Here is a 26,317-nt window from a genome sequence, read left to right as displayed (position 1 = left end):
ACAAAGTAAAAGAAACACTGGTTCAGTAAGAAACCTCTAAATCAGCGTTTCTCAACTGGTGGGTCGCAGGGCCGTTTTGATTGGGTCGCGGACATTGGCCAATTTTTTTTTTCCATATTTCATTTGAGTTAAATTCAGATTATTGAAACTGGATTAGCCTGACCTGTTTTACTTGTTTAACAAGCTGAAGCATATGCTCTGCCTGTAATTCAAGAGAAGTCTGCCTTTTCATTTCATATTTAATTTTAGTTCAATTCAGATGATTGAAACTGGATTAGCATGGCCCCAGTTTAATTAAAAGTTATGACCAGTTTAACTAAAAAACATATAGCCTGCCTGTGATTCCTTTTTATTTCATATTAGTTAAATTCAGACTATTGAAACTGGATTAGCATGATCAGGTTAACTTGTTTTATTATTATTATTATTATTATTATTATTATTATTATTATTATTATTATTATTATTATTATTATTATTATTAACTTGTTTAAAAACATATAGGCATGTAATTCAAGATAAGTCTGCCTTTTATTTCATATTTCATACAGTTCAAATAAGACTTTCTGAGCATGACCAGTTTGACTTGTTTAAATTTAAAAAGGTACCTGTAATTCAAGTCTGCCTTATTTCAATTGGTTTTTAGCCCTAGTTGCACTTCTGTTGCACTTCTTTGTTCATTTGAGGTTTATAACAGTGCATGAAGGCATTGTGTATTAAATTAATGCGCTATTTTTTGTGCAATAAATTTGAGTGGTTTAAAAATAAATCTGAAATTTGGGTCGCGACTTCATGACAAGGAAAATAGTGGGTCCTGAGGCTACACCAGTTGAGAACCACTGCTCTAAATGCACTTTATCAACATTCCTTCATGCTTTTCTGTTGCAGATTCTCATTCAAGCAGAAGATAGAGTCCACCGCATCGGACAAACCAGCAACGTGGACGTTCACTACCTAGTTGCCAAAGGAACTGCCGATGATCACCTGTGGTACGTCTGTGTGTTGGGGAGCGGTACAACCCCACTGTGTGTGTGTGTGTGTGTGCGTGTGTGTGTGTGTGTGTTGGGGAGCGGTACAACCCCACTGTGTGTGTAGCCTGTGGCTGTTAAACCTGCCTCCTGGTAGTGTAGCGGTAGATTCCCTGCCTGCCAACACGAGCGCTGCAGGTTCGTGCCCCCGTGTCCATTCAGGCACGATTGGCCGTGTCTGCGGGTGGGAAGCAGGATTACGGGTATGTGTCCTCCTGGTCGCTGCACTAGCGCCTGTTCGGGGAAGGGAACTAGTGGGGATGGGCGTGATCCTCCCACACGCTACGTCCTGCTGGTGAAGCTCCCCGCTGTCAGGTGAAAAGAAGCGGCTGGCAACTGCTCATGTGTCGGAGGAAGCGTGGTGCTAGCCTACGGCTTTTCGCAGATTGGCAGAGAGGGTGGAGCAACGACCAGGGCAGCAGGTGGAAATTGGCCAAGTACAATTGGGGAGAAAATGGGGGGAAATCAGGAAAAAAATAATATTTAGTATTATTTAGAGTATTTTTTCTTTTCTTTTCTTTTCACTGTACTCATCCATTGAGTTTTTGCTGAGCATGTATGCTCTTTTTCAGCTATGTCCTGCTTAACAGTCATACATTTACACCTAGAGTACAGCCAGTACTGTTGGCTGCTGAAACAGCTTAGGGGTCAAGGGTCATGTTAGTTCTCATTATGTATGATGCCATAAGAATTGAATTGAATCTGCTCAATGATCCTAATGTTTTTGTTGATCCAGGCCCATGATCCAGGCAAAAATGAATGTTTTGGAGCAGGTGGGCCTGTCTGAGTCCAACCTCTCGGACAACGCAGTCAACGCCAGTTTCCACTCTAAGGTGAACTCTGCATGCATGTCTCATTTGTTTGTAACCCTTTGTAACAATTGACTCAAATGACGTCAATTAGGCAGAAGCTTCTAAAGCAATGATATCATTTTCTGGAATTTTCCCATTAAAGGCACAGTCAACTTAGTGGATGTAGATTTTGGACGCACTGGAATTTATATAGTGATAAGTGAAAAAATCTATCTGTAAACAATTGTTGGAAAAACTACTTGTGTACAAACCGACATGTCAAACTATAGTTTGTTACCATGAAATATTGTGGAGTGGTTCAAAAATGTTTTAATGACTTCAACCTAAGTGTAATGTAAATGTCCGACTTCAACTGTACATTATATTTCATTTAAAGAGTGTGACAATATGCGAGTTATTGTTGTTTGGATGTGTTCAGGACCCAGAGCAGAGGACCATTACAGAGATGTTCCAGAGGTCTTTCACTGAGGATGATGACATTGACGAGGCCATCTTACTGCAGGCAGCCGATGACTGGGACGAGCTGCCTGAGGATGACTGGGACGAGCTGCCTGAGGATCCTCCTGCCCAACACGACCACATGGTCGCACCGAGCGCCAGCAAAAGGATGTGCATGGACGACCGTTTCAGCAGATGACTCTGCAAATAACTTGTTACATTCAATAAAAGTCACTTTGTGCTAATTGAGTTTTTGTTGTGTGAAGCAGTCATGTTGCCCTTAGTTCTCATAATTGTATTGATCATGACACGCGTGGACAGTTTGTCTTGTGTATATGGGGAAAAAAGCCTTTTTATTTTTGTTATTCAATACATGTAAATACTGTAATAAACCTATACGATGAATCGGACTGTAAACAAACATTGTCTATACTTCCGAATGGATAACTCCCACTTGTCGTTCGTTTTAAGCAGCTTAACTACTCTTTCATACCAGTAGCCTACTTTAAGCTTGAAACTCTGTTAAAACCTCAACTACCAAATGTAGTACTTTACCACTTTGATTCAGCTTTTTGATATCGTACCTTTTGAGTCATCGCAGTTTAAGTTTTATACTTTTTTCTACCTTTATAATGGGATCCTGGAGCAAGCCTTCAGTGCATGATGTCATAATTCACTCTAGCTGACTTTACAGGCTTCACTTTTGACTAAATTCATTTAAAACTGACAGTTCACACAACTTTAACGCTACATACATAATATTATACACAGTGGCATATCCATGACTGGGGTGGCCGAGGTGGGGCACAGACTGAGTGCGGCGAAGGATGTAGAGGAAAATGTGGATCTAGCTGTCAAGGAAGTAAGTTGGAGTGTTCATCTTCCGTATATATGATCTATTGTGTGCAACACGTGACATAGGAGAAGGCCATGATTGGGGGGGGGGGAGTTTTTGTTTTTCCCCGATGTGGGCGTGGTTTCTGAATGATGACGTGCTCCGCAGTGTCTACGGAGGCCTATACAAATGTATTTAATGAAAGAAAGATGTATACAGTATTATGTTTTTCAGCATTAGAGACAATTGAATTTCATGTTTATTCCATGATTCACAGTGGTGTTCATTTACAGGATGGAAATGAACAAACAGTGATCATTTAGTCTGCAGGTTCTGGCGCTTCTTTCTCTCCTGTCTGTGGACTAGAGGGATTTGAATCGAGGGCCGGGTCACCTGTAAAATAAGAAATACTGTTGAACTCATGTGAATGTGGTCACATGACATCAATGACATAATGTGGTCACATGACATCAATGACATAATGTGGTCACTGACATCAATGACATAATGTGGTCACATGACATCAATGACATAATGTGGTCACTGACATCAATGACATAATGTGGTCACATGACATCAATGACATAATGTGGTCACTGACATCAATGACATAATGTGTCACTGACATCAATGACATAATGTGGTCACATGACATCAATGACATAATGTGGTCACTGACATCAATGACATAATGTGGTCACATGACATCAATGACATAATGTGGTCACATGACATCAATGACATAATGTGGTCACATGACATCAATGACATAATGTGGTCACTGACATCAATGACATAATGTGGTCACATGACATCAATGACATAATGTGGTCACATGACATCAATGACATAATGTGGTCACTGACATCAATGACATAATGTGGTCACATGACATCAATGACATAATGTGGTCACATGACATCAATGACTTGCATTATTCTAACACTCAAAAGTAATCTGACTCTACACCGACACAGAGACTATTATAGCAATTTACCGTCACCATTTTGACTGCTGCTCATGACATTATGGAGATGAGTGGCACCAGTGTTCTCTGAGTCAGGAGAGACCACCTCTTCTTGCCCATGGTTGGTATCTGAATTGTCAGTATTCAGAGAAAACCCATTATCTGCTGCTCACAATGCACAGCATAGTAAAGAAAGAGTCTTTCATACCTTCAGGACTTGAGTGAACATTATGAGAAATTTCTTCAACTGGAGATCTCGACATTCCTGAATTTATGGCATCTGCAGAGCGGTCTTGCTCTTTTGCTGAAAGAAATGGATCTTGATGTAACTGAAACCGGATGGTGGTGTGTATTTGAGTTGACCTCGGTACGAAAACATGACACGATTACCTAAAAGCGTGGCGTCGATGTCTCCCTCTGCGGTGAGCTCCGTGTCTGAGCAGACGTCGTCACCAAAGATCAAGTGGATCTTCTCGTCTGCGTGGCGCTGACTGGACGAGCCGTGGACAGCGTTGTGGAGAATGTCAGAGGCAAAGCGGGCCCTCAGCGAATCTGGGCAGGACAGCTTGGCCTGCTCAGGGTCTGTGGGGCCCATCATGGCCCTCCACTCCTCCACTGCATTTTCCTTGGTCAGGACCAGCATCATACAGGGACCCCTGAAAGAAGAATGATATGCATATTTATCCAAACTGATTGATTTGTTGAATTGTAACTATGGTATGATTTATTCTAAATCAAGGATGACAAAGCAGTGGACTAAAGAATGAAATTGAGATGGACTTTCCAGCCACTTGATTCTAGCTGCTAACTAGGAATGAGTTTAATTGCGCTGCTCCTGCGGACAGACTAACCCACTCATGAAGTCCACCAGCTGGCTGAAGAAAGGCGTGTCCCTGTGCTCTTTGTAGAACTCCTCCGCCATCTCCCTGGACAGAAGCATCTCCTTGAGCCGCGTCACAGAGAAACCACCGCTGTGTATCTCCTCCAAAATCTCCTCTGTCCCAATGAGAGAGAGAGAGAGGAGCTGGAGGTCAGTGCATCTGTCATGAGGTTGCCATCTGCTTTATCTATACAGAGAAAAGACAATGGAGTTTCTATAACGAGCCAAAGTCAACACCACTTCCTGCTTCAGCAATGCGCACCAAGAGATTTCATCCGCCATTTATTTTCCCATAGACATTTCGGAAAATGCTTATAAAAATAGTTTCACTTGTTCAAACCAAATGATTCAGCTATATTTAGAAAGAGGAGAGACCATCGAACATTTCACAAACATAGCGGAATTTTTTTTTTTTCTTTTTCTTTTTTTGGTCCAAGTGAAATGGTCTCTCCTGATTCTAAATATAGCTGAATCGTTTGTTTCCGACTAAGTAAAACTCTTTTTTATAAGCATTTTATGAAATGTCTATGGGGAAATAAATGGCGGATGAAATCTCTTGGTGCGCATGCTGAACCAGGAAGTGACATGGACTTTGGCTCTCTACACTGAACCTCGGTGCTCCTCCGTGGCATCAGGTTTGATCACAGCCAGCGTCTGCTGCTCAGGAAAGAAGAAGCTGATTTCTCTCTGTGCCTCTTCACTGCTGGCGCTGCCGTGCAGCTGGTTGATTGGCTGGTTCTCCACAGCAAACTGGGCCCTCAGACTGAGTGGTGATGGACACAGCAGACGGACACATCTATTGGCAGATATTCTCACCTTAAAGGAACACTCCGCCCATTTTCAACCAGCTTTGTATCATTAGAACATCAGTAGTATATCAGAAAACTGTAAACTGTTTTGAAGTCTGTCATTTAATTTGACAGTTATTGAGTGTTAAAGTGTGGACCAGTGACATCACTGGTCCACACTAACTCAAATTAATAACTCATTAACTCAAATCAACTCTCAATAACTGTCAAACTATTCATCATTCATCTAGTTTGACAGTTATTGAGAGTTGATTTGAGTTAATGAGTTATTAATTTGAGTTAGTGTGGACCAGTGATGTCACTGGTCCACACTTTAACACTCAATAACTGTCAAATTAAATGACAGACTTCAAAACCGTTTACAGTTTTCTGATATACTACTGATGTTCTAATGATACAAAGCTGGTTGAAAATGGGCGGAGTGTTCCTTTAAGATATCATCCATTTATGATGTCCAGCGCATTCCAGGAGTCATTTTTCGATGAAGTGTTGAAATTTCCTTTTTTGGTGTACCTGATTTCTCTCCAGTACACCTGCCTTGTCTACATCAGTTCATTGATTTCCTAATCTCCTACATTTCCCAGAATGCCTTTCGACAACCCCCAGTCGAACGGGCGTGCTTTTTGTTGCATTTAGCTGTGGTGTATGGGCACAACAACAACATTGATAATTGAGTGCAACTTTTTCCAGTTGAGAAAGTAAAGAGTCATGCTCCTCACTCAAAACACATGTCTTATGGCTGCATTGCTTTCTGGTCTGTTGAGGCTGCTGTCAGTGGACTAATTGGTATCTGTCCATGCTGAATGTGTCATTTCTAATTAATTGTTAGTTAATTAGTTAATTGGTATCTCTGTCCATGCTGAATGTGTCATGTCTAATTAATTGTTAGTTAATTAGTTAATTGGTATCTCTGTCCATGCTGAATGTGTCATGTCTAATTAATTGTTAGTTAATTAGTTAATTGGTATCTCTGTCCTGCTGAATGTGTCATGTGTTTTGAAGGTTGGTGCAAAATGGTTTCACAGCACAGCCTCCATCATTGTGCTATTGCTTGTTTCTTCTACACTGAGTTCTGTTGACAGTGAGTGAAAGTTGTCAGAACCGTGTGACCCACTCACCATTCAGGATGTTCTGCTTTGGCTTTGTTCATGTCAGGAGGACCCAGGATGTTCTTCCAGTGATGGACAGCTTCTGTCCTGGCTAGAACCAGAGCCAGAACCGGCCCGCTGTGAACACACACACACACATCCAATACACCTCTGCAATGTGGTACTGCTCTCTAGACGTGTTGTGTTTGGACATGTGTAAGTAAGTTACCTGGTCATGTTTCGGAGCAATGCGGGGAAGTAGTCCTCTTCAACATGTTGGTAAAACTGTCTCACCTGCTCCTCTGTCAACATCACGTCTCTTTGGAGAGCCACTGTGAAGCCTGACTCACGGATCTGAGACAAGATCTCCTCTGCAGAGCCACACATATATCAAATACATCATCACAAGATCTCCTCTGTAGAGCCACACATATCAAATACATCATCACAAGATCTCCTCTGCAGAGCCACACACATCAAATACATCATCACAAGATCTCCTCTGCAGAGCCACACATATCAAATACATCATCACAAGATCTCCTCTGCAGAGCCACACACATCAAATACATCATCACAAGATCTCCTCTGCAGAGCCACACATATCAAATACATCATCACAAGATCTCCTCTGCAGAGCCACACATATCAAATATATCATCACAAGATCTCCTCTGCAGAGCCACACACATATCAAATACATCATCACACGATCTCCTCTGTAGAGCCACACACATATCAAATACATCATCACACGATCTCCTCTGCAGAGCCACACACATATCAAATACATCATCACAAGATCTCCTCTGCAGAGCCACACATATCAAATACATCATCACAAGATCTCCTCTGCAGAGCCACACACATCAAATACATCATCACAAGATCTCCTCTGCAGAGCCACACACATATCAAATACATCATCACAAGATCTCCTCTGCAGAGCCACACACACATATCAAATAGATCATCAGGGGGCGTCTGGGTAGTGTAGGTAAAAGCACTCGCCTACCAGATCCGGGTTCAATTCCCAGCAGCGCTACTTCTGATTTGGTGAGACGTTCCTACATACAGAATTGGCCGTGTCTGCGGGTGGGAAGCCGGGGGGGGTATGAGTCTAGGTTGCTGCACTAGCGCCTCCTCTGGTCGGTCGGGACACCTGTTCAGGGGGGAGCAGGGGCGGACTGCATAATCGGGCACGTCGGGCAAAAAATTTTTTATTTTTTTTTTGCAGGCCAGGCCAGGCCACTCACTGAACAGCAGGCCAGGCGCCGCCTACTGGTTTACTAGTGGTTTTATTACTTTATTCAGGGTTAAAGTGGGTGCATCTCATTGTAAAATTGGACTTGGTCCAAATTGGGCTTCAAACGGCCCAAATTGGGCTTCAAACGGCCCAAATCGGGCTTTAAACGACCCAAATTGGGTTTCAAACGGCCCAAATCTGGCTTCAAACGGCCCAAATTGAGCTTCAAACGGCCCAAATCGGACGCCGGCACGCGTGTCGGCCCGTATCGGCCTGGCCTGCTTGGTATCCAATGCCCACCCTGAATTATGATCCCAGTCCGCCCCTGGGGGGAATAGCGTGATCCTCCCACGCGCTACGTCCTGCCGGTGAAAAACCCCTCGCTGTCAGGTGAAAGGAAGTGACTGGCAACTGCACATGTATCAGAGGGAGCATGTGCTAGTCTACAACTCTCCCCAGATCACCAGAGGGGGGGGATCAGGATTTTTATATTCTTTTTTGTCTTTAGGCCAGTTCACAAAGTCAACTGAACAAAACCTGTAAAGCGTGTGCCTCTGTCACTCCGCAAGCATGTTTGCTCAACGAATCGGAGCAGGTCTGCCATGTCAAAATGAAGCATCTTGCGTGTGTGTGTGTGTGTGCACGATCGACATAAATAAATACGTGTGCACGTGCGCGTGCGTGTACTCGTGCTGTGGTATTTGGCACGGGCCGTACCTCTGTTCTCTCTGGCAGTGTCGGGGCGGATGAGAGCCAGTGTTCTCTCCACACGCTCTTCCTCCTGGCCATCCTGCTCCGGTAGCGAGGCCGTTCTGAAGTTGGGGAAGAAGAAGGCGAGCTCCCTGCGGGCGTGTTCGGCGTCCTGGCTGCCGTGCACGGCGTCCAGCGGTGTCTGCGTGCCGTACTGCGCCCGCAAGCTGCAGGGGGGCAGAGGAGAGCAGAGCACAGCAGATGGCTGCACGGCTGGTGCTCAACCAAAGAGGAGCATCATGTTTGGGGTGTGTCTGACGGAGGAGTGGGTGAGGAGGAGGAGGACGCGCTTTATCATTTGCTTGTCCAGGCTTTCCCGGCGATGAGAATCCTCTATATAATGTTGTTATGTAATGTAAATGCCCCTGAAGCCCTAAACATCTGTGCTGAAATCAAATAGAATCAACAAATCATCATCATGATGAATCAGACATACTTGGGTGATCATTTAATCGTTGCTAATGATTGTAAACTGTTGATGTCAGATTGAGGAGCTCTCTGTGTGGGGGGCGGGGCATCATGTGTTCTTTTCACTGACTAACCTTTCTGGCTTGTCTCTCTTGGCTTCATCGATGTCTGCCGGGCCAATGAAGTCGCGCCATGCTGCCACAACATGGGCTGAGCCTTCTACCTGAGACAGCACCAGAATGTGGGAGGGGCCACTGGACATGAACTGCACCAACTCCTCAAAGCAAGCCTGCAAAACAATAATAGCAATAGCATACACATGAACACACACACGCACGCACGCATGCCCGCACACACGCACGCACACACACACACACGCACACGCGCACGCACACACACACACACACGCACATGCACACGCACAAACACACACACACACACACGCACGCACGCGCACGCGCACGCACACGCACACGCACACACACACACACACACACACACACACACACAGGCATGTGTAGCTAGCTAGCCACTTCATGCATGCACACATTCACAAACACAACATAACAAGGAAAGAAAGACAGAAACTGCCCATAAAACCCCCATTTCACCTTTACCCCATACTCAGTGTTGGGGGTAACTCATTACAAAGGTAACATATTACATGTAATATATTACTTTTAGCAGTAACTCAGTAATATAACTTATTACTACATAGGATTTCAGTAATATTATACCAGTGACTTTGTCAAGTAACTCAAGTTACAAATTGAGTTACATTTGATTAAATCAAAGCACATATTTTAAAAAGATACAATCATTTCCTAATCAAACTGTGTGTTTTTATGCAAATAACCACTATATAGATGACAATAACAAAGGAAAAGAATAATATTTAGAATTTTGGATTGTTGACACTTTCAAGGCGGTTGAAATTGTTTCTCAGGATGGTTCCTGGGTGGCAATGTCATTCTGCTGCTGCTGTTGTTTTGGTAAAAGTAATGCAAAAGTAGTGTAGTAGGTAACGAGTTACTCTACACAGAAAGTAATATTGTAAAGTAACTTATTACTTTCAAATGAAAGTAACTAGTAATATGTAGTATATTACATTTTGAAAGTAACTTGCCCAACACTGCCCATACTAGCCGGCTTGTGCATTTGACACATTTCACAGGTTTTCTATTGCAGGAAGTGGACCTGCTCGTCTTCTCTCTCACACAGGAAGTGGACCTGCTCGTCTTCTCTCTCACACAGGAAGTGGACCTGCTCGTCTTCTCTCTCTCAGGAAGTGGACCTGCTCGTCTTCTCTCTCACACAGGAAGTGGACCTGCTCGTCTTCTCTCTCAGGAAGTGGACCTGCTCGTCTTCTCTCTCACATGAAGTGGACCTGCTCGTCTTCTCTCTCAGGAAGTGGACCTGCTCGTCTTCTCTCTCAGGAAGTGGACCTGCTCGTCTTCTCTCTCACATGAAGTGGACCTGCTCGTCTTCTCTCTCAGGAAGTGGACCTGCTTGTCTTCTCTCTCAGGAAGTGGACCTGCTCGTCTTCTCTCTCACACAGGAAGTGGACCTGCTCGTCTTCTCTCTCAGGAAGTGGACCTGCTCGTCTTCTCTCTCAGGAAGTGGACCTGCTCGTCTTCTCTCTCAGGAAGTGGACCTGCTCATCTTCTCTCTCACACAGGAAGTGGACCTGCTCGTCTTCTCTCTCACACAGGAAGTGGACCTGCTCATCTTCTCTCTCACACAGGAAGTGGACCTGCTCGTCTTCTCTCTCACACAGGAAGTGGACCTGCTCGTCTTCTCTCTCACACAGGAAGTGGACCTGCTCGTCTTCTCTCTCAGGAAGTGGACCTGCTCGTCTTCTCTCTCACACAGGAAGTGGACCTGCTCGTCTTCTCTCTCAGGAAGTGGACCTGCTCATCTTCTCTCTCACACAGGAAGTGGACCTGCTCGTCTTCTCTCTCACACAGGAAGTGGACCTGCTCGTCTTCTCTCTCACACAGGAAGTGGACCTGCTCGTCTTCTCTCTCAGGAAGTGGACCTGCTCGTCTTCTCTCTCACACAGGAAGTGGACCTGCTCGTCTTCTCTCTCAGGAAGCGGACCTGCTCGTCTTCTCTCTCACACAGGAAGTGGACCTGCTCGTCTTCTCTCTCACACAGGAAGTGGACCTGCTCGTCTTCTCTCTCAGGAAGTGGACCTGCTCGTCTTCTCTCTCACACAGGAAGTGGACCTGCTCATCTTCTCTCTCACACAGGAAGTGGACCTGCTCGTCTTCTCTCTCACACAGGAAGTGGACCTGCTCGTCTTCTCTCTCACACAGGAAGTGGACCTGCTCGTCTTCTCTCTCACACAGGAAGTGGACCTGCTCGTCTTCTCTCTCACAGGAAGTGGACCTGCTCGTCTTCTCTCTCAGGAAGCGGACCTGCTCGTCTTCTCTCTCACACAGGAAGTGGACCTGCTCGTCTTCTCTCTCACATATTTTGTATTTCTGAATCTCTAATCATTTGCTCTCATCACAAACAGCATGAGAAGCAGAAAAGCTGCTTACACAGCAGCTCTATTTTGGGCCTCGTGCGGAAATGCATATGGATGTGTGATGTACAATATTGCCGACAAAATAGAAATGATTTGGCACTGGTGTTCCAGCACTGTGGAGCTCTCCCAGTAGGACGTTGACTCAGAATACCAATTACCCACAATAGCTTTCACAGATATTCATTCCAGCCCTGAGCCATTTTCCCTCAACAAATATTTTTAGCAGATTTTTTGGACTGGTGTGACAATAATCTACGGTACAAACATGATGGACTCATATATTATATTATTATTGAAAATACTAGATAAAAAACCCTTTTCTCATCACCACTGTCATGTCATACGTAAATATGACATGCTAAGTTTTGAGAACTTTAGAAATTTCACCTCTGCCTGTCTAATATACAAAGTTCTACATGGACTGGCGCCGCCTCCTCTTGCTGACTTCATCAAATATCGTTCGACCGCCAACTCGACCCGTGTCACTCGGGCCATCACGAACAAGGTCTGCGAGGTCCCCTTTAGAAAAACTTCCTTTAGCCAGAAGACCTTATCCTACATGGGAAGCACCCTCTGGAATAATCTACCTCCCTCTATTAGAGAATGCCCTAGTCTCGCCACCTTCAAAGGCCAGCTGAAACTATGGCTCAGATCAAACCAGCAATGTGATCACACCTAACATATCGCTGCATGCTCTGTGTGTTTTATTCATTTTAGGTTTTACTAACCTTTTGTACTATTAATTTTTTGGTATTATTAATTGTGTGTGTTTTAATCATTTTTGGTTTTACTAATCTTCTGTACTATTAATCTTTTTAGTACTATTAATTTTTATTTTTTCTCTCTTTCATGATTACATCAACCTGCCATGGGACTACAGGTGGAAACTAGCCCTTGGGCTATAACCTGGCATGTTTACTGTACAGCTGTACTGTTCATTAACGTGTAAAGTCCCATTCTTTAAATAAATGAATCTGAATCTGAATCTGAATATATAAACCCTTGCCTATATATATTTTTTTGTCTGTATACTGTCGGTGTATTGTATGTATCTGTCATTTCTTCGATTCTATTTCATCCTCTGCTCTGTCATGCCATACCTCTTCTGCTTTGTCCTGGTAAAAATCTCGTGCCTCAAACTCCGTCAGCACGCGTTCCTCGTGGGCCAGGATCTCAAAGCCAGCATCCTGAATCTGAGGAGGGAAGTGATCATAATAATGTGTCAATACTAATATAAGTGAAGCAGCAGCAGGAAGACCTGCGAGCGCTCGTCAGAACCCAAACAGTGTGCTCCTCACTCCACCTTCATCATCATCTCATCTGCCTTGCCGTGAGCCACAGCATCCGGTTTGATGATGGCTACTGTGTAGGATTTACTGGCAGGAACTACAGAGGGAGAAGAGAGAGCATCTTCAGTAACGACCAATAACACTGAGAGAACAAAACGTCCAATGTGCCACAAACTGAGGATAACGATGATGATAATGGGACCAAACATAATAAGAACAACAGTTACAATGACAATAACCCTAACCGGCAACGAAAATGACAACAACAAGAATTGCCAGCCGAGCCAAAGACATTGAGGACATCGTTTCTATAATACCAAGTACGCCTTCGTCGTTCTCTTGCTGCTGCTCCTCCTCTTCCTCCTCCTCCTCATCTACCAGACCTTCATCTTTAACCTGCCGTGCAAAACAAAACAATACAAACAACTCATGTGTGGATACTTGCATCTGTGTGTGTGTGTGTGTGTGTGTGTGTGTGTGCGCGCGTGCATGCACCTTTGTGTGTGTGTGTGTGTGTGTGTGTGTGTGTGTGTGTGTGTGTGTGTGTGTGTGAGTGAAACTGCTCACCGCTTTGCGCTCGCCTCCTCGTTCCAGGACCAGCTTCTCCTTGGTCAGCTCCTCTACCATCATCCTCTGGAGGAGCGGAGCGTTGGCCCCTCGCAGCACGCCCACCAGCTCCCCCCCCTGCTCAGCCACAACACAAAGGAGCAGCTGACTTAACGATATACTGAAACTTCATATATCACAATATGAAAATGTGACAATACGTATCGTCAGGCAGAAAAACCAACGGCGATATTAGCTCCATTGTATTCTGTTGTAGTAATCACAAATGAGAAGGCTTGTCCATCGCAGTTTCATAATCTCTCCATTGAAATGATATTATTTCCACTTTGTAATGAGATTTGAAACGAGCAAGACAATGCCAAAACGAGCAAGAATATCTCAGTAGTAAACATAAATCTGTTATTTGTTGTTATCAAACTTTGGTCGTATCGAGTTGCGAACCCCATATCGTATATTGAATGGTGGGATAAGCACTAACTGCAGTGGATATGATATATACTCATATATACCAGACATACAGCTTGGAGATGACTCAATATGATCATCATGATCGTCTTTCAGTGAAATCATACTCTGATTATATTGATTTTGGGACATTGTGCTCTGCTGTCTAAACTGATGACAACATGATGCAACTTTTATTACACTGAAAAAACTGACAAGCTGAGGAATATGACAAAATTAGGTATACAGTATATGAGCCTATTACTTTATATATCAAGTGGGAATATTATTTGAAAATGTTTTGTGTTCATAAACACACAACTCACCCCATAGAACAGGAAGGTGGGCTCACATTTGCCTCGATACCTCTCTAGAGCATCAATGCTGTCTGCCTCAGCCTGCATGGAACACACACACCCCACACACACACACACACGCATGCACGCACACACACACACCACACACACGAACACACACCACACGCGCACACACACACACACGCATACGCCCCACACACGCACACACACACACACACACCACACACACACACGCACACACACCACACACACACACCACACGCACGCACAGTTGACGATTGCTCGTTCACAGATGTTGATTCCAGGTTAAATTGCTCGTTGTCTTGGTGCTGCTTACTGTGGCAAAATGTAACAGCTCGTCACCCAGCTCATTCTTGATTTTCCGCAGGAGACTAACAACGGCTCTGCAGGGGCCACACCACTGCTGGTACACATCAACCACTAGGGGGGGGATGATTAGAGGAGCACAAGCATTCTGCAGTTATCACAGTGACCACAGAGGGGCAGCAGCATACAACACAATACAATGTCACAATGGAAGAAGTCATTCTGATTGTGTCATTGTTGTGATGATTCTTATCGCTCCAACATTGCTATTCATTTGAATAGGACATTAAAACATGTATTGTTTTTCTTTTCTTTTTTCTCTCAGATTTGTTTATTAGTTTTTCAACAACATACAGGTGCTCAAAAGGTCATTTGTCACGCTTTGATATTGTGTCAAATATAGTATGCAGAAGAAGGAAATCTTGCACAATCCAGTGACAGAAACATAAAAAACAACACCAACACAAACAAACAACACAAAACGTACATATTGGTCACCAAGAAGAAAAGAAAAAAAAATCTATACTAAATTTACATGATACAGAATGATACATTCCAAACCCACCATCTGTGCATGAAAGACTGTCACTCTGGAATGGCAGTAAACTCCAACTTTTTAACGTGTGTAAAAAAGGGGCCCCAGGTTTTATCAAATTTGGCAAGTGAACCATTTACAGAGCACCTGATTTTTTCAACTTTAACAAAATAAAGAATGTCCCTGATCCATGCGGAATGAGAGGGGGGTGCAGTTGACTTCCACCTAAGCAAAATCAGACGTCTAGCTAATAAAGTTTGTATTGTTTTTCTTACCTGTTTAGTTATCAGTTCTTACCTGTTAACCCTTTTGTTGCAAGCATCTCATCCCACTGTTCATGGTTTGTGACCGATGCCTGGACACAACAGTCCAGTTCATATCAAGTGAGAAGGAAACAATAGATGTATCTTTTAATTGTAAGCACACTTTTAAGCTAACTTCACCTACCCTTACGTATATTATTTGAGTGCAATGTTACACAGCTGTTTACACACTTCTTTATTCGTCTATATCTTTAACTGTACGTACGCACATTTTTGTTCTATTTTGACGATTGCATTGGCAATGTAAACGAATTCTCATGCAAATAAAATCAATTTGAATTGAACTGAATGTAAGTGAGAGGCAGAAAGAGTGTTGTCTGCTGTGTTTGGACGCTGCTGTGTTTGACGCACCTGCAGGCTGACTTCTTTCTTCTTGCCTGCCATGTCAGAGCAGCTTAGCCTGATGAAAGCTAACTCTCAGTCTGAAGCAGCCAGTAATGTTATATGCGCGTTAGTTGCTAATTACTTTGTTGCCTAATCAAACTCTTCACATTCTCTTGCACGAGCTTGTTTTGCCACATGGTTGCTAAGCAACGTCGCCCCCCCCCCTCGCTTCCGGGATATTTCTACATCCTCTTGGGTTGAAAGATCGTATATTAAGTTGAAAAATCACACGTTCGTCAAAAGGCTGCGACAGGCAGCTACCTCACGCATGCGCCCTCTTCCTGTAGTTCTATTCATTTCACACCGCACCGTCCTACACCTGACCTGCACAGACTGGTACTGTCACGGGGAGGCCCGCAAGACCTCTAGCCTACATGCTAAATATGACCTGATTTAACTGTTCATGTCTGTTATAGATTTAGTCATGATGGCATCAATGTTGATGATTGAGGGTGATTGACTGTTTGTTTCCCTGCTGCACCTGGCAGTCTCCTGTTGGGGCCAGGTGTGATGGAGAGGATTCAAACTTAGAAATATAAATCTATGGAGACTGGAGAGGATTAGGATGATCGGGAAATTGCAGTATGGGATTGGATCCAGTGATTCAGTGATGTACCAGTGATTGTTGAATGAAACCTTTGATCTGTTTGACCAGTTAATTGATGCTGATTGTCTGCTCTGTGTTGGGGGAGGGGCTAGAGTATTTAGCTAGCTCTCCACCTTGTGTGGGTGCTCACGCTGTTCACCCTCTTCTGGGTAGCTAGCATTAGCATAGCTAGCAGAACCAGTACCAAACGGGGCTACCATGGGATTAGCCTAGGTGTAGGATTTCAGTTTAGTTCTGTTATTTCTTTTGCTATTTTGTCTAGTTCTTTTGATTCATTAGCCTCATTTCATTTTGAGTATGTATTTTGGTATGTGTTTTTTTGCAGCTACACACCATGAAAATGCCTGGTTTCTACACACCATGAAAACGCCTGGTTTCCACAAAATCTGGAAACCTCTCAAAAAACATCTGTGGTGAACCTGAAGCCTGCCTCTGCCTCTTCTCCTGCTCGCCATCCTTACAGGTACAGTCAGACCTACTTGTTTTGCATTGCTCTCCATATTTAATATCTCCATAATATTCATCTACCAAACTTAGCTAAATGTACAGTTTTGGTAGAGATGCTGTGATGTGACGTCTGCTTTTTCATTAGCTCGCTGCTCGATGACTTTTAAGCCAGGTAAATAGGGGCAGAGTGAAAGCTCATAGGTTTTTGCGCTCTCTGTTTCCACTCACCCCTGAGGGTCGCTGTTGAACAAGCTACAGTGTAGGCCTATTCATGTACACGACTAAAGGTAGTTAAGTGCCTCTACTGTGTTCCAGTGTACACTCAGGTACACGTTTTCCAGTTTCGAAAGTTGATTGGAGGCTATTTTAGTTTTTAGTTTTCTTATTGAAACAGCTTGGTGCAGAAACACCAGTCTGATGTCTTTCCTTGTATTTCCCCATTTCCTCTTGATGTCCTTCATTGTGAATACGATGTGTGTCTGCTTTGTTCCCAAACGCATGACCTGTAAGCTGACAGTCTTTTGAATACCATGTTTACAGTCAGGTTTATGTATAGTTTTCACAGAATTGTCAGTCCTGTGTCCTGTCCTAGCAGTCCTGTCAGTCCTGACCTCTTTAATACAGCCATGGTCCTCCTGACGAGCAAACACTGCAACACAATGTGAGCTGGGGTTCCATTTAGAATGTTTATGTTGTCCCCTGATATGTGAAGCGCTTTGAGTGTCTAGAATGGTGCTATATTATAAATCTAATACATCAATATTATTATTTGTTATTATTATTGAGCATGTAGTAGACAGTGAGACAATGGCAGCGAGATATAAGTTATTTAGGCATTTCCTCCACCGCACTAGTAGCCCATTCTCCTTGCTTCCTGCTTTTTTACTCAGTATTATCCTCACACACCCCTACAGCAACTGTATACTTTTATTTTAAAAGCAAAATAGCCTCTTTATGCATCCTATCTCAGAGAGAGAGAGACCTATCTCAGAGAGAGAGAGAGAGAGAGAGAGAGAGAGAGAGAGAGAGAGAGAGAGAGAGAGAGAGAGAGAGAGAGAGAGAGAGAGAGAGAGAGAGAGAGAGAGAGAGAGAGAGAGAGAGAGAGAGAGAGAGAGAGAGAGATCCCCCTGGTGCCATTAGTTTAGCAGCCTGGCTGTGACCTGCTCCTGTGGGAGTCCCCCCTGCTCTGTGTGACCTGTAGCTCATTATGCGGACAGCTGGGGAAAAACGACAGTCACCTGCTCTCCATCATGGCCGCCCTGACAAGGCCTTGACACGACTGCGTACTGCGTCCACCTCTATTAATACACACTGACCTTATTATTGTGGTTGTATCAAAAGCCATTAAGACGCATTGATTTGATGCATTGGTCTGTGTTGAAACACCAGTAATGATTTGTCCCTCTACCTGCCTCTGGGTGACTGTATGCTAAACAGATAACATGCTCTTGCAAATGACAGAGCGTAAACATGCTGCCTTAGGGGACTCATACTTGGAGAAGATGGTTAGAATGTAAAATGTAGAGCTGGTGTCACGACGGCGTTCAGCCCTGTGCAGCTGAGTGGATCAATAAGTCAATTTGCAGCACATAATGTTGAGAGGAGAAATGTGCACCCACACTTTAAATCAATATGTTGTAATATACACACTGTGTCAAACGGCTGCTTGCTCTTTCCCTTGTGATGATACTCAGTTTGAGGGTTAGCCGTTTGCCCGGAGCGAAAACCACACTTAAGTTCTCCTCCCGCTGTCTCCACTAGGATGTCTGAGCTGTGTCAGACCAGGCAGGACTTTTCCCATTCAGAGAGCCTCCACCGCTCTTTTATTTACTGCATAAGGTTAACAATTTTATTGCTTCATTCGCCGGCCGGAAGAAAAATTACAAGCGCCCTCACCCTGCACCTCGCCGAGCTGGCCCTGCAGCTCGCCGAGCTGGCCCTGCACCTCGCCGAGCTGGCCCTGCACCTCCTCGCCGAGCTGGCCCTGCACCTCGCCGAGCTGGCCCTGCACCTCGCCGAGCTGGCCCTGCAGCTCGCATACGCAGCTCGGCCTCTGCGCGGCCTCGCTTGCAGCTTGGCTGCTGCGTGGACTCCCCTGCCCTATTGGCGCGGGTGCATTGTCTCCCTCTCTCTCTCCCTCAGTCCCCCCCCCTCTCTCTCTCCTCTCTCTCCCTCTCCCTCAGACTCTCTCCCTCTCCGCTCTCTCTCCCTCTCAATCAGTCTCTCTGGCGGAACCCATCGGAACCCTCCCCGATTCTACCTACTTATACTCCCATCACTTATATAGCCTCAGACTGATGACGTCACTGATGACATCATCACTGACATCATCACTGATGACATCATCATTGAACTATTCACCTTATTCCTGGACCTACGTTTCCCATGATTCTCAGCGGTTGCCGGTTGTCGACTTCCTGTTTAAATTGTTTTCACTAGCAATGAGGTGCACCGGAAATAATATGCCCTAATTTAAAAATCCGCTGTCAAAGAGTGGGAACGTTTGGCTTATTTTATCCGAAATGGCTAAAAATAGTAACATTGTGTGGTTGCATAGCGGCAATATTTTCCAAAAACGAGGTGAATGTCAATTCACTGGTACTGTACGCGCTTATTTTAGCCGAAATGGCTAGTATGTGGTTGCATAGCGGCCGCTTTTATTTTGAAGGCTAAACGTCCAAACCGGAACTCTTATTATTTGGTAATTGAAAGGAGCTTTAGCGGTCTCTCTCTTTCAAGATTCAAGATATTGTCACTCCGTTGTACAATTATGCACGTGTGAAATTATTGTGCTGGGGGGCTCCATTACAAGACGTAGGTAGGTACAAAGTCACAACAATTATTATGATTATTTTCAGTCTCTTTCACTATGAACGATCCTGGGCGGAAACAGGCAACCGGCAGCTGGAAACAGGGAGGGAGGGTGTCATGGAAACAGGGAGGGAGGGTATCATGGAAGCGCCCACGGTCTCACCAGGAAACTCGTGAATAGAAGTGGTTCTCAAACTTTTTCACGTCAAGGAGCCCTAAACTGGCACAAATATAGACCCCCTTTTAGATGTTTTATTACAATGATCAACCAAAGTCTCTTGCACACCTTGTGGCAAGTGCGTAGGTGGAGTAGAATCACTTAAAAAGAATGGACACCCGCACACTGTCTTCACTTGCTCAAAAATGGAAAATAAGATGTTTTATTACAGAAAGTGTATGAAACACATGACCAAAATAGTCATACATTCTGTCATTGTGTTACTTATGGATGGAATTATAGTGAAAATAAACAATTACCCTTTTTTCTGGGGACCCCGTGGAACCCCTCTTTGAGAACCACTGAACTATAGCCTCAGCCTTAGGGCAATCAGCCTTAGGGCAATTACGGCAAATAATCTGCCCTAATTAAAAAATCCGGCTCCATCAGGTCACCTGTACAGCACGGCTGCTCTTTACACTTCCTGAAAGTTTCAGCCCGATCGCAGGTAAAACGGCATAGCTGTGGCAGATGGAAGATAGATAGATAGATGATAGATAGATGGATAGAAGATAGATGGATAGATGGAAGATAGATATGATAGATAGAAGATAGATGATAGATAGATGATAGATAGATGGATAGAAGATGGATAGATGATAGATAGATAGAAGATAGATGTGAAAATCACCGTTACATTAGCAGAAGTCTTGTAGATCATACCGTAGCTCACCATTAGGCTACACCCTCTTCAAAATACAGAGAAGGTCTTTCTGCACGATGTCTGAGTCGTCATGGGCCATTAGTTTGAGGGACTTTGAAGGTCTTTGATTGAAGTCAGTTACCATATTAATGAGGGATGCACCGATCCACTTTTTTCACTTCCGATCCGATTCCGATACCTGAATTTGGATATCTGCCGATACCGATATTATGCCGATACCAATATTTTTCTTGAATATACAGTATAGGCAAAGATTTGGCCAATTAAAGATTTTTTTTAAATATACCTTGCAAAAAGCAGACAAAATTAAGAAAATATACAAGGCAAAGAAGGATACTGTTATACATGGGCAAATTGCGGCCCGCGCTGGATTTTTTTTTTTTTTTTTTTTTTCAATTCCGATCCATGAATTAGTGCCATATCGGCACCCGATACCGATATTGGATCGGATCGGCCCCATCCCTAATATTAATGCTAGAGGTTTCCATGGCAGCGTGCAGGTCGTCCACCAGTCTCCCAGCAGGCCTGTCACCACAGGGGCTTGGGGATCTCCTCATCATCTTCCCTGGTGCATTGCTGTAATCTCTCACAGGACAGTGTTGAGTCAGTCCTCAGACACACAGGACAGTGTTGAGTCAGTCCTCAGACACACAGGACAGTGATGAGTCAGTCCTCAGACACACAGGACAGTGATGAGTCAGTCCTCAGACACACAGGACAGTGATGAGTCAGTCCTCAGACAGACAGGACAGTGTTGAGTCAGTCCTCAGACACACAGGACAGTGATGAGTCAGTCCTCAGACAGACAGGACAGTGTTGAGTCAGTCCTCAGACAGACAGGACAGTGTTGAGTCAGTCCTCAGACAGACAGGACAGTGTTGAGTCAGTCCTCAGACAGGCAGGACAGTGTTGAGTCAGCCCTCAGACAGGCAGGACAGTGTTGAGTCAGTCCTCAGACAGACAGGACAGTGTTGAGTCAGTCCTCAGACAGGCAGGACAGTGTTGAGTCAGCCCTCAGACAGGCAGGACAGTGTTGAGTCAGTCCTCAGACAGGCAGGACAGTGTTGAGTCAGTCCTCAGACAGGACAGTGTTGAGTCAGTTCTCAGACAGGACAGTGTTGAGTCAGTCCTCAGACAGACAGGACAGTGTTGAGTCAGTCCTCAGACAGGACAGTGTTGAGTCAGTCCTCAGACAGACAGGACAGTGTTGAGTCAGTCCTCAGACAGGCAGGACAGTGTTGAGTCAGTCCTCAGACACACAGCACAGTGTTGAGTCAGTCCTCAGACACACAGGACAGTGTTGAGTCAGTCCTCAGACAGGCAGGACAGTGTTGAGTCAGTCCTCAGACAGGCAGGACAGTGTTGAGTCAGTCCTCAGACAGGACAGTGTTGAGTCAGTCCTCAGACAGGACAGTGTTGAGTCAGTCCTCAGACAGACAGGACAGTGTTGAGTCAGTCCTCAGACAGGCAGGACAGTGTTGAGTCAGTCCTCAGACACACAGGACAGTGATGAGTCAGTCCTCAGACAGGACAGTGTTGAGTCAGTCCTCAGACAGGACAGTGTTGAGTCAGTCCTCAGACACACAGGACAGTGTTGAGTCAGTCCTCAGACACACAGGACAGTGTTGAGTCAGTCCTCATACACACAGGACAGTGTTGAGTCAGTCCTCAGACACACAGGACAGTGTTGAGTCAGTCCTCAGACAGACAGGACAGTGTTGAGTGAGTCCTCAGACAGACGGGACAGTGTTGAGTCAGTCCTCAGACAGACAGGACAGTGTTGAGTCAGTCCTCATACAGACAGGACAGTGTTGAGTCAGTCCTCAGATAGACGGGACAGTGTTGAGTCAGTCCTCAGACAGACAGGACAGTGTTGAGTGAGTCCTCAGACACACAGGACAGTGTTGAGTCAGTCCTCAGACAGACAGGACAGTGTTGAGTCAGTCCTCAGACAGACAGGACAGCGTTGAGTCAGTCCTCAGACAGACGGGACAGTGTTGAGTCAGTCCTCAGACAAACAGGACAGTGTTGAGTCAGTCCTCATACAGACAGGACAGTGTTGAGTCAGTCCTCAGATAGACGGGACAGTGTTGAGTCAGTCCTCAGACAGACAGGACAGTGTTGAGTCAGTCCTCAGACACACAGGACAGTGTTGAGTCAGTCCTCAGACAGACGGGACAGTGTTGAGTCAGTCCTCAGACAGACAGGACAGTGTTGAGTCAGTCCTCAGACAGACGGGACAGTGTTGAGTCAGTCCTCAGACACACAGGACAGTGTTGAGTCAGTCCTCATACAGACGGGACAGTGTTGAGTCAGTCCTCAGACACACAGGACAGTGTTGAGTCAGTCCTCAGACAGACAGGACAGTGTTGAGTCAGTCCTCAGACAGACAGGACAGTGTTGAGTCAGTCCTCAGACAGGACAGTGTTGAGTCAGTCCTCAGACACACAGGACAGTGTTGAGTCAGTCCTCAGATACACAGGACAGTGTTGAGTCAGTCCTCAGACAGACAGGACAGTGTTGAGTCAGCCTCAGACACACAGGACAGTGTTGAGTCAGTCCTCAGACAGGACAGTGTTGAGTCAGTCCTCAGACAGACAGGACAGTGTTGAGTCAGTCCTCAGACACACAGGACAGTGTTGAGTCAGTCCTCAGACACACAGGACAGGGTTGAGTCCGTCCTCAGACACACAGGACAGTGTTGAGTCAGTCCTCAGACACACAGGACAGTGTTGAGTCAGTCCTCAGACAGACAGGACAGTGTTGAGTCAGTCCTCAGACACACAGGACAGTGTTGAGTCAGTCCTCAGACACACAGGACAGTGTTGAGTCAGTCCTCAGACAGACAGGACAGTGTTGAGTCAGTCCTCAGACACACATGACAGTGTTGAGTCAGTCCTCAGACACACAGGACAGTGTTGAGTCAGTCCTCAGACACACAGGACAGTGTTGAGTCAGTCCTCAGACAGACAGGACAGTGTTGAGTCAGTCCTCAGACAGACAGGACAGTGTTGAGTCAGCCTCAGACACACAGGACAGTGTTGAGTCAGTCCTCAGACAGGACAGTGTTGAGTCAGTCCTCAGACAGACAGGACAGTGTTGAGTCAGTCCTCAGACAGACAGGACAGTGTTGAGTCAGTCCTCAGACACACAGGACAGTGTTGAGTCAGTCCTCAGACACACAGGACAGTGTTGAGTCCGTCCTCAGACACACAGGACAGTGTTGAGTCAGTCCTCAGACAGACAGGACAGTGTTGAGTCAGTCCTCAGACACACAGGATTTGCAACGACGGTGCTGAAGATTACTTTCCATTAGCAAGTCTTAAGCCTCATTAAAGAATAATTCCATTTGTTGTGTGTTTATTTGTTCTCTAAGAGGCTTCAGCTTTAGTTTAATTGTTTAGAAGCACAAGCAGCCATTGGAGAAGTCCCATGATGCACCTCTGGGCTATAATAAATCTGTGTGTGCTTACTCCTTATTTAAAAAGGAGTAGTGTTTTAGGCTAGTCTTGTCTCTGAGTGAAACTGTGGCGCAGCTGGCTGATAGCTGGTTAATGGCTCTCAGCTGACAGCAGCCCAATCACCTGGGAACGACGGGCGCTGATTAGAAGAGGTGTGGCTTATAGCCCGGCATATAAGTTGGGCTGCAGTAAGTTTCTTGTCAGTTACACTTTGCTGTCTGTCATTGAACTGCTCTGCTGTGGATCCCCCTCTCTGTGATTTAACTTTAACTTCACTGGGTAAGTGATATAGGCTGTGTTATTTTAGTGTTATCTGTGTGTGCTTACTCCTTATTTAAAAAGGAGTAGTGTTTTAGGCTAGTCTTGTCTCTGAGTGAAACTGTGGCGCAGCTGGCTGATAGCTGGTTAATGGCTCTCAGCTGACAGCAGCCCAATCACCTGGGAACGACGGGCGCTGATTAGAAGAGGTGTGGCTTATAGCCCGGCATATAAGTTGGGCTGCAGTAAGTTTCTTGTCAGTTACACTTTGCTGTCTGTCATTGAACTGCTCTGCTGTGGATCCCCCTCTCTGTGATTTAACTTTAACTTCACTGGGTAAGTGATATAGGCTGTGTTATTTTAGTGTTATCTGTGTGTGCTTACTCCTTATTTAAAAAGGAGTAGTGTTTTAGGCTAGTCTTGTCTCTGAGTGAAACTGTGGCGCAGCTGGCTGATAGCTGGTTAATGGCTCTCAGCTGACAGCAGCCCAATCACCTGGGAACGACGGGCGCTGATTAGAAGAGGTGTGGCTTATAGCCCGGCATATAAGTTGGGCTGCAGTAAGTTTCTTGTCAGTTACACTTTGCTGTCTGTCATTGAACTGCTCTGCTGTGGATCCCCCTCTCTGTGATTTAACTTTAACTTCACTGGGTAAGTGATATAGGCTGTGTTATTTTAGTGTTATCTGTGTGTGCTTACTCCTTATTTAAAAAGGAGTAGTGTTTTAGGCTAGTCTTGTCTCTGAGTGAAACTGTGGCGCAGCTGGCTGATAGCTGGTTAATGGCTCTCAGCTGACAGCAGCCCAATCACCTGGGAACGACGGGCGCTGATTAGAAGAGGTGTGGCTTATAGCCCGGCATATAAGTTGGGCTGCAGTAAGTTTCTTGTCAGTTACACTTTGCTGTCTGTCATTGAACTGCTCTGCTGTGGATCCCCCTCTCTGTGATTTAACTTTAACTTCACTGGGTAAGTGATATAGGCTGTGTTATTTTAGTGTTATCTGTGTGTGCTTACTCCTTATTTAAAAAGGAGTAGTGTTTTAGGCTAGTCTTGTCTCTGAGTGAAACTGTGGCGCAGCTGGCTGATAGCTGGTTAATGGCTCTCAGCTGACAGCAGCCCAATCACCTGGGAACGACGGGCGCTGATTAGAAGAGGTGTGGCTTATAGCCCGGCATATAAGTTGGGCTGCAGTAAGTTTCTTGTCAGTTACACTTTGCTGTCTGTCATTGAACTGCTCTGCTGTGGATCCCCCTCTCTGTGATTTAACTTTAACTTCACTGGGTAAGTGATATAGGCTGTGTTATTTTAGTGTTATCTGTGTGTGCTTACTCCTTATTTAAAAAGGAGTAGTGTTTTAGGCTAGTCTTGTCTCTGAGTGAAACTGTGGCGCAGCTGGCTGATAGCTGGTTAATGGCTCTCAGCTGACAGCAGCCCAATCACCTGGGAACGACGGGCGCTGATTAGAAGAGGTGTGGCTTATAGCCCGGCATATAAGTTGGGCTGCAGTAAGTTTCTTGTCAGTTACACTTTGCTGTCTGTCATTGAACTGCTCTGCTGTGGATCCCCCTCTCTGTGATTTAACTTTAACTTCACTGGGTAAGTGATATAGGCTGTGTTATTTTAGTGTTATCTGTGTGTGCTTACTCCTTATTTAAAAAGGAGTAGTGTTTTAGGCTAGTCTTGTCTCTGAGTGAAACTGTGGCGCAGCTGGCTGATAGCTGGTTAATGGCTCTCAGCTGACAGCAGCCCAATCACCTGGGAACGACGGGCGCTGATTAGAAGAGGTGTGGCTTATAGCCCGGCATATAAGTTGGGCTGCAGTAAGTTTCTTGTCAGTTACACTTTGCTGTCTGTCATTGAACTGCTCTGCTG

General features: G+C 45.0%; 2 protein-coding genes across 2 annotated transcripts in view; one reads left to right on the top strand and one right to left on the bottom strand.

The window, feature by feature from the left end:
* Positions 1–2,477, top strand: part of smarcal1 (SWI/SNF related, matrix associated, actin dependent regulator of chromatin, subfamily a-like 1) — a gene marked incomplete at its 3' end in the record, with an annotated part of 35,253 nt that extends 32,776 nt beyond the window's left edge. Inside the window, exons 16-18 of the mRNA XM_083642235.1 lie at positions 889–989; positions 1,765–1,861; positions 2,259–2,477. Of these exons, the coding sequence (XP_083498361.1) occupies positions 889–989; positions 1,765–1,861; positions 2,259–2,477 (417 nt within the window). The remainder of the gene's footprint in view (positions 1–888; positions 990–1,764; positions 1,862–2,258) is intronic.
* A 1,874-nt stretch (positions 2,478–4,351) lies between these two features.
* On the bottom strand, positions 4,352–15,610 carry nme9 (NME/NM23 family member 9; the record flags this gene model as incomplete). Its single annotated transcript, XM_083642233.1, has 14 exons — positions 15,571–15,610; positions 14,749–14,852; positions 14,421–14,492; positions 13,651–13,767; positions 13,401–13,479; positions 13,098–13,180; positions 12,895–12,987; positions 9,396–9,550; positions 8,821–9,020; positions 7,087–7,228; positions 6,888–6,995; positions 5,572–5,723; positions 4,932–5,076; positions 4,352–4,736 (listed from the first exon to the last, which is right to left on the bottom strand). Exons 1-14 carry the CDS (start codon positions 15,593–15,595, stop codon positions 4,352–4,354), a joined length of 1,860 nt encoding a protein of 619 aa, XP_083498359.1. The 5' UTR covers positions 15,596–15,610.
* Between the last annotated feature and the right edge of the window lie 10,707 nt (positions 15,611–26,317).

Source organism: Poromitra crassiceps (assembly GCF_964638095.1).
Source record: "Poromitra crassiceps genome assembly, chromosome: 8".
Classification (NCBI taxonomy): Eukaryota; Metazoa; Chordata; class Actinopteri; order Beryciformes; family Melamphaidae; genus Poromitra; species Poromitra crassiceps.
Note: the sequence above shows the minus strand (reverse complement) of the source record. Positions and strands in the feature narration are given on the sequence as shown.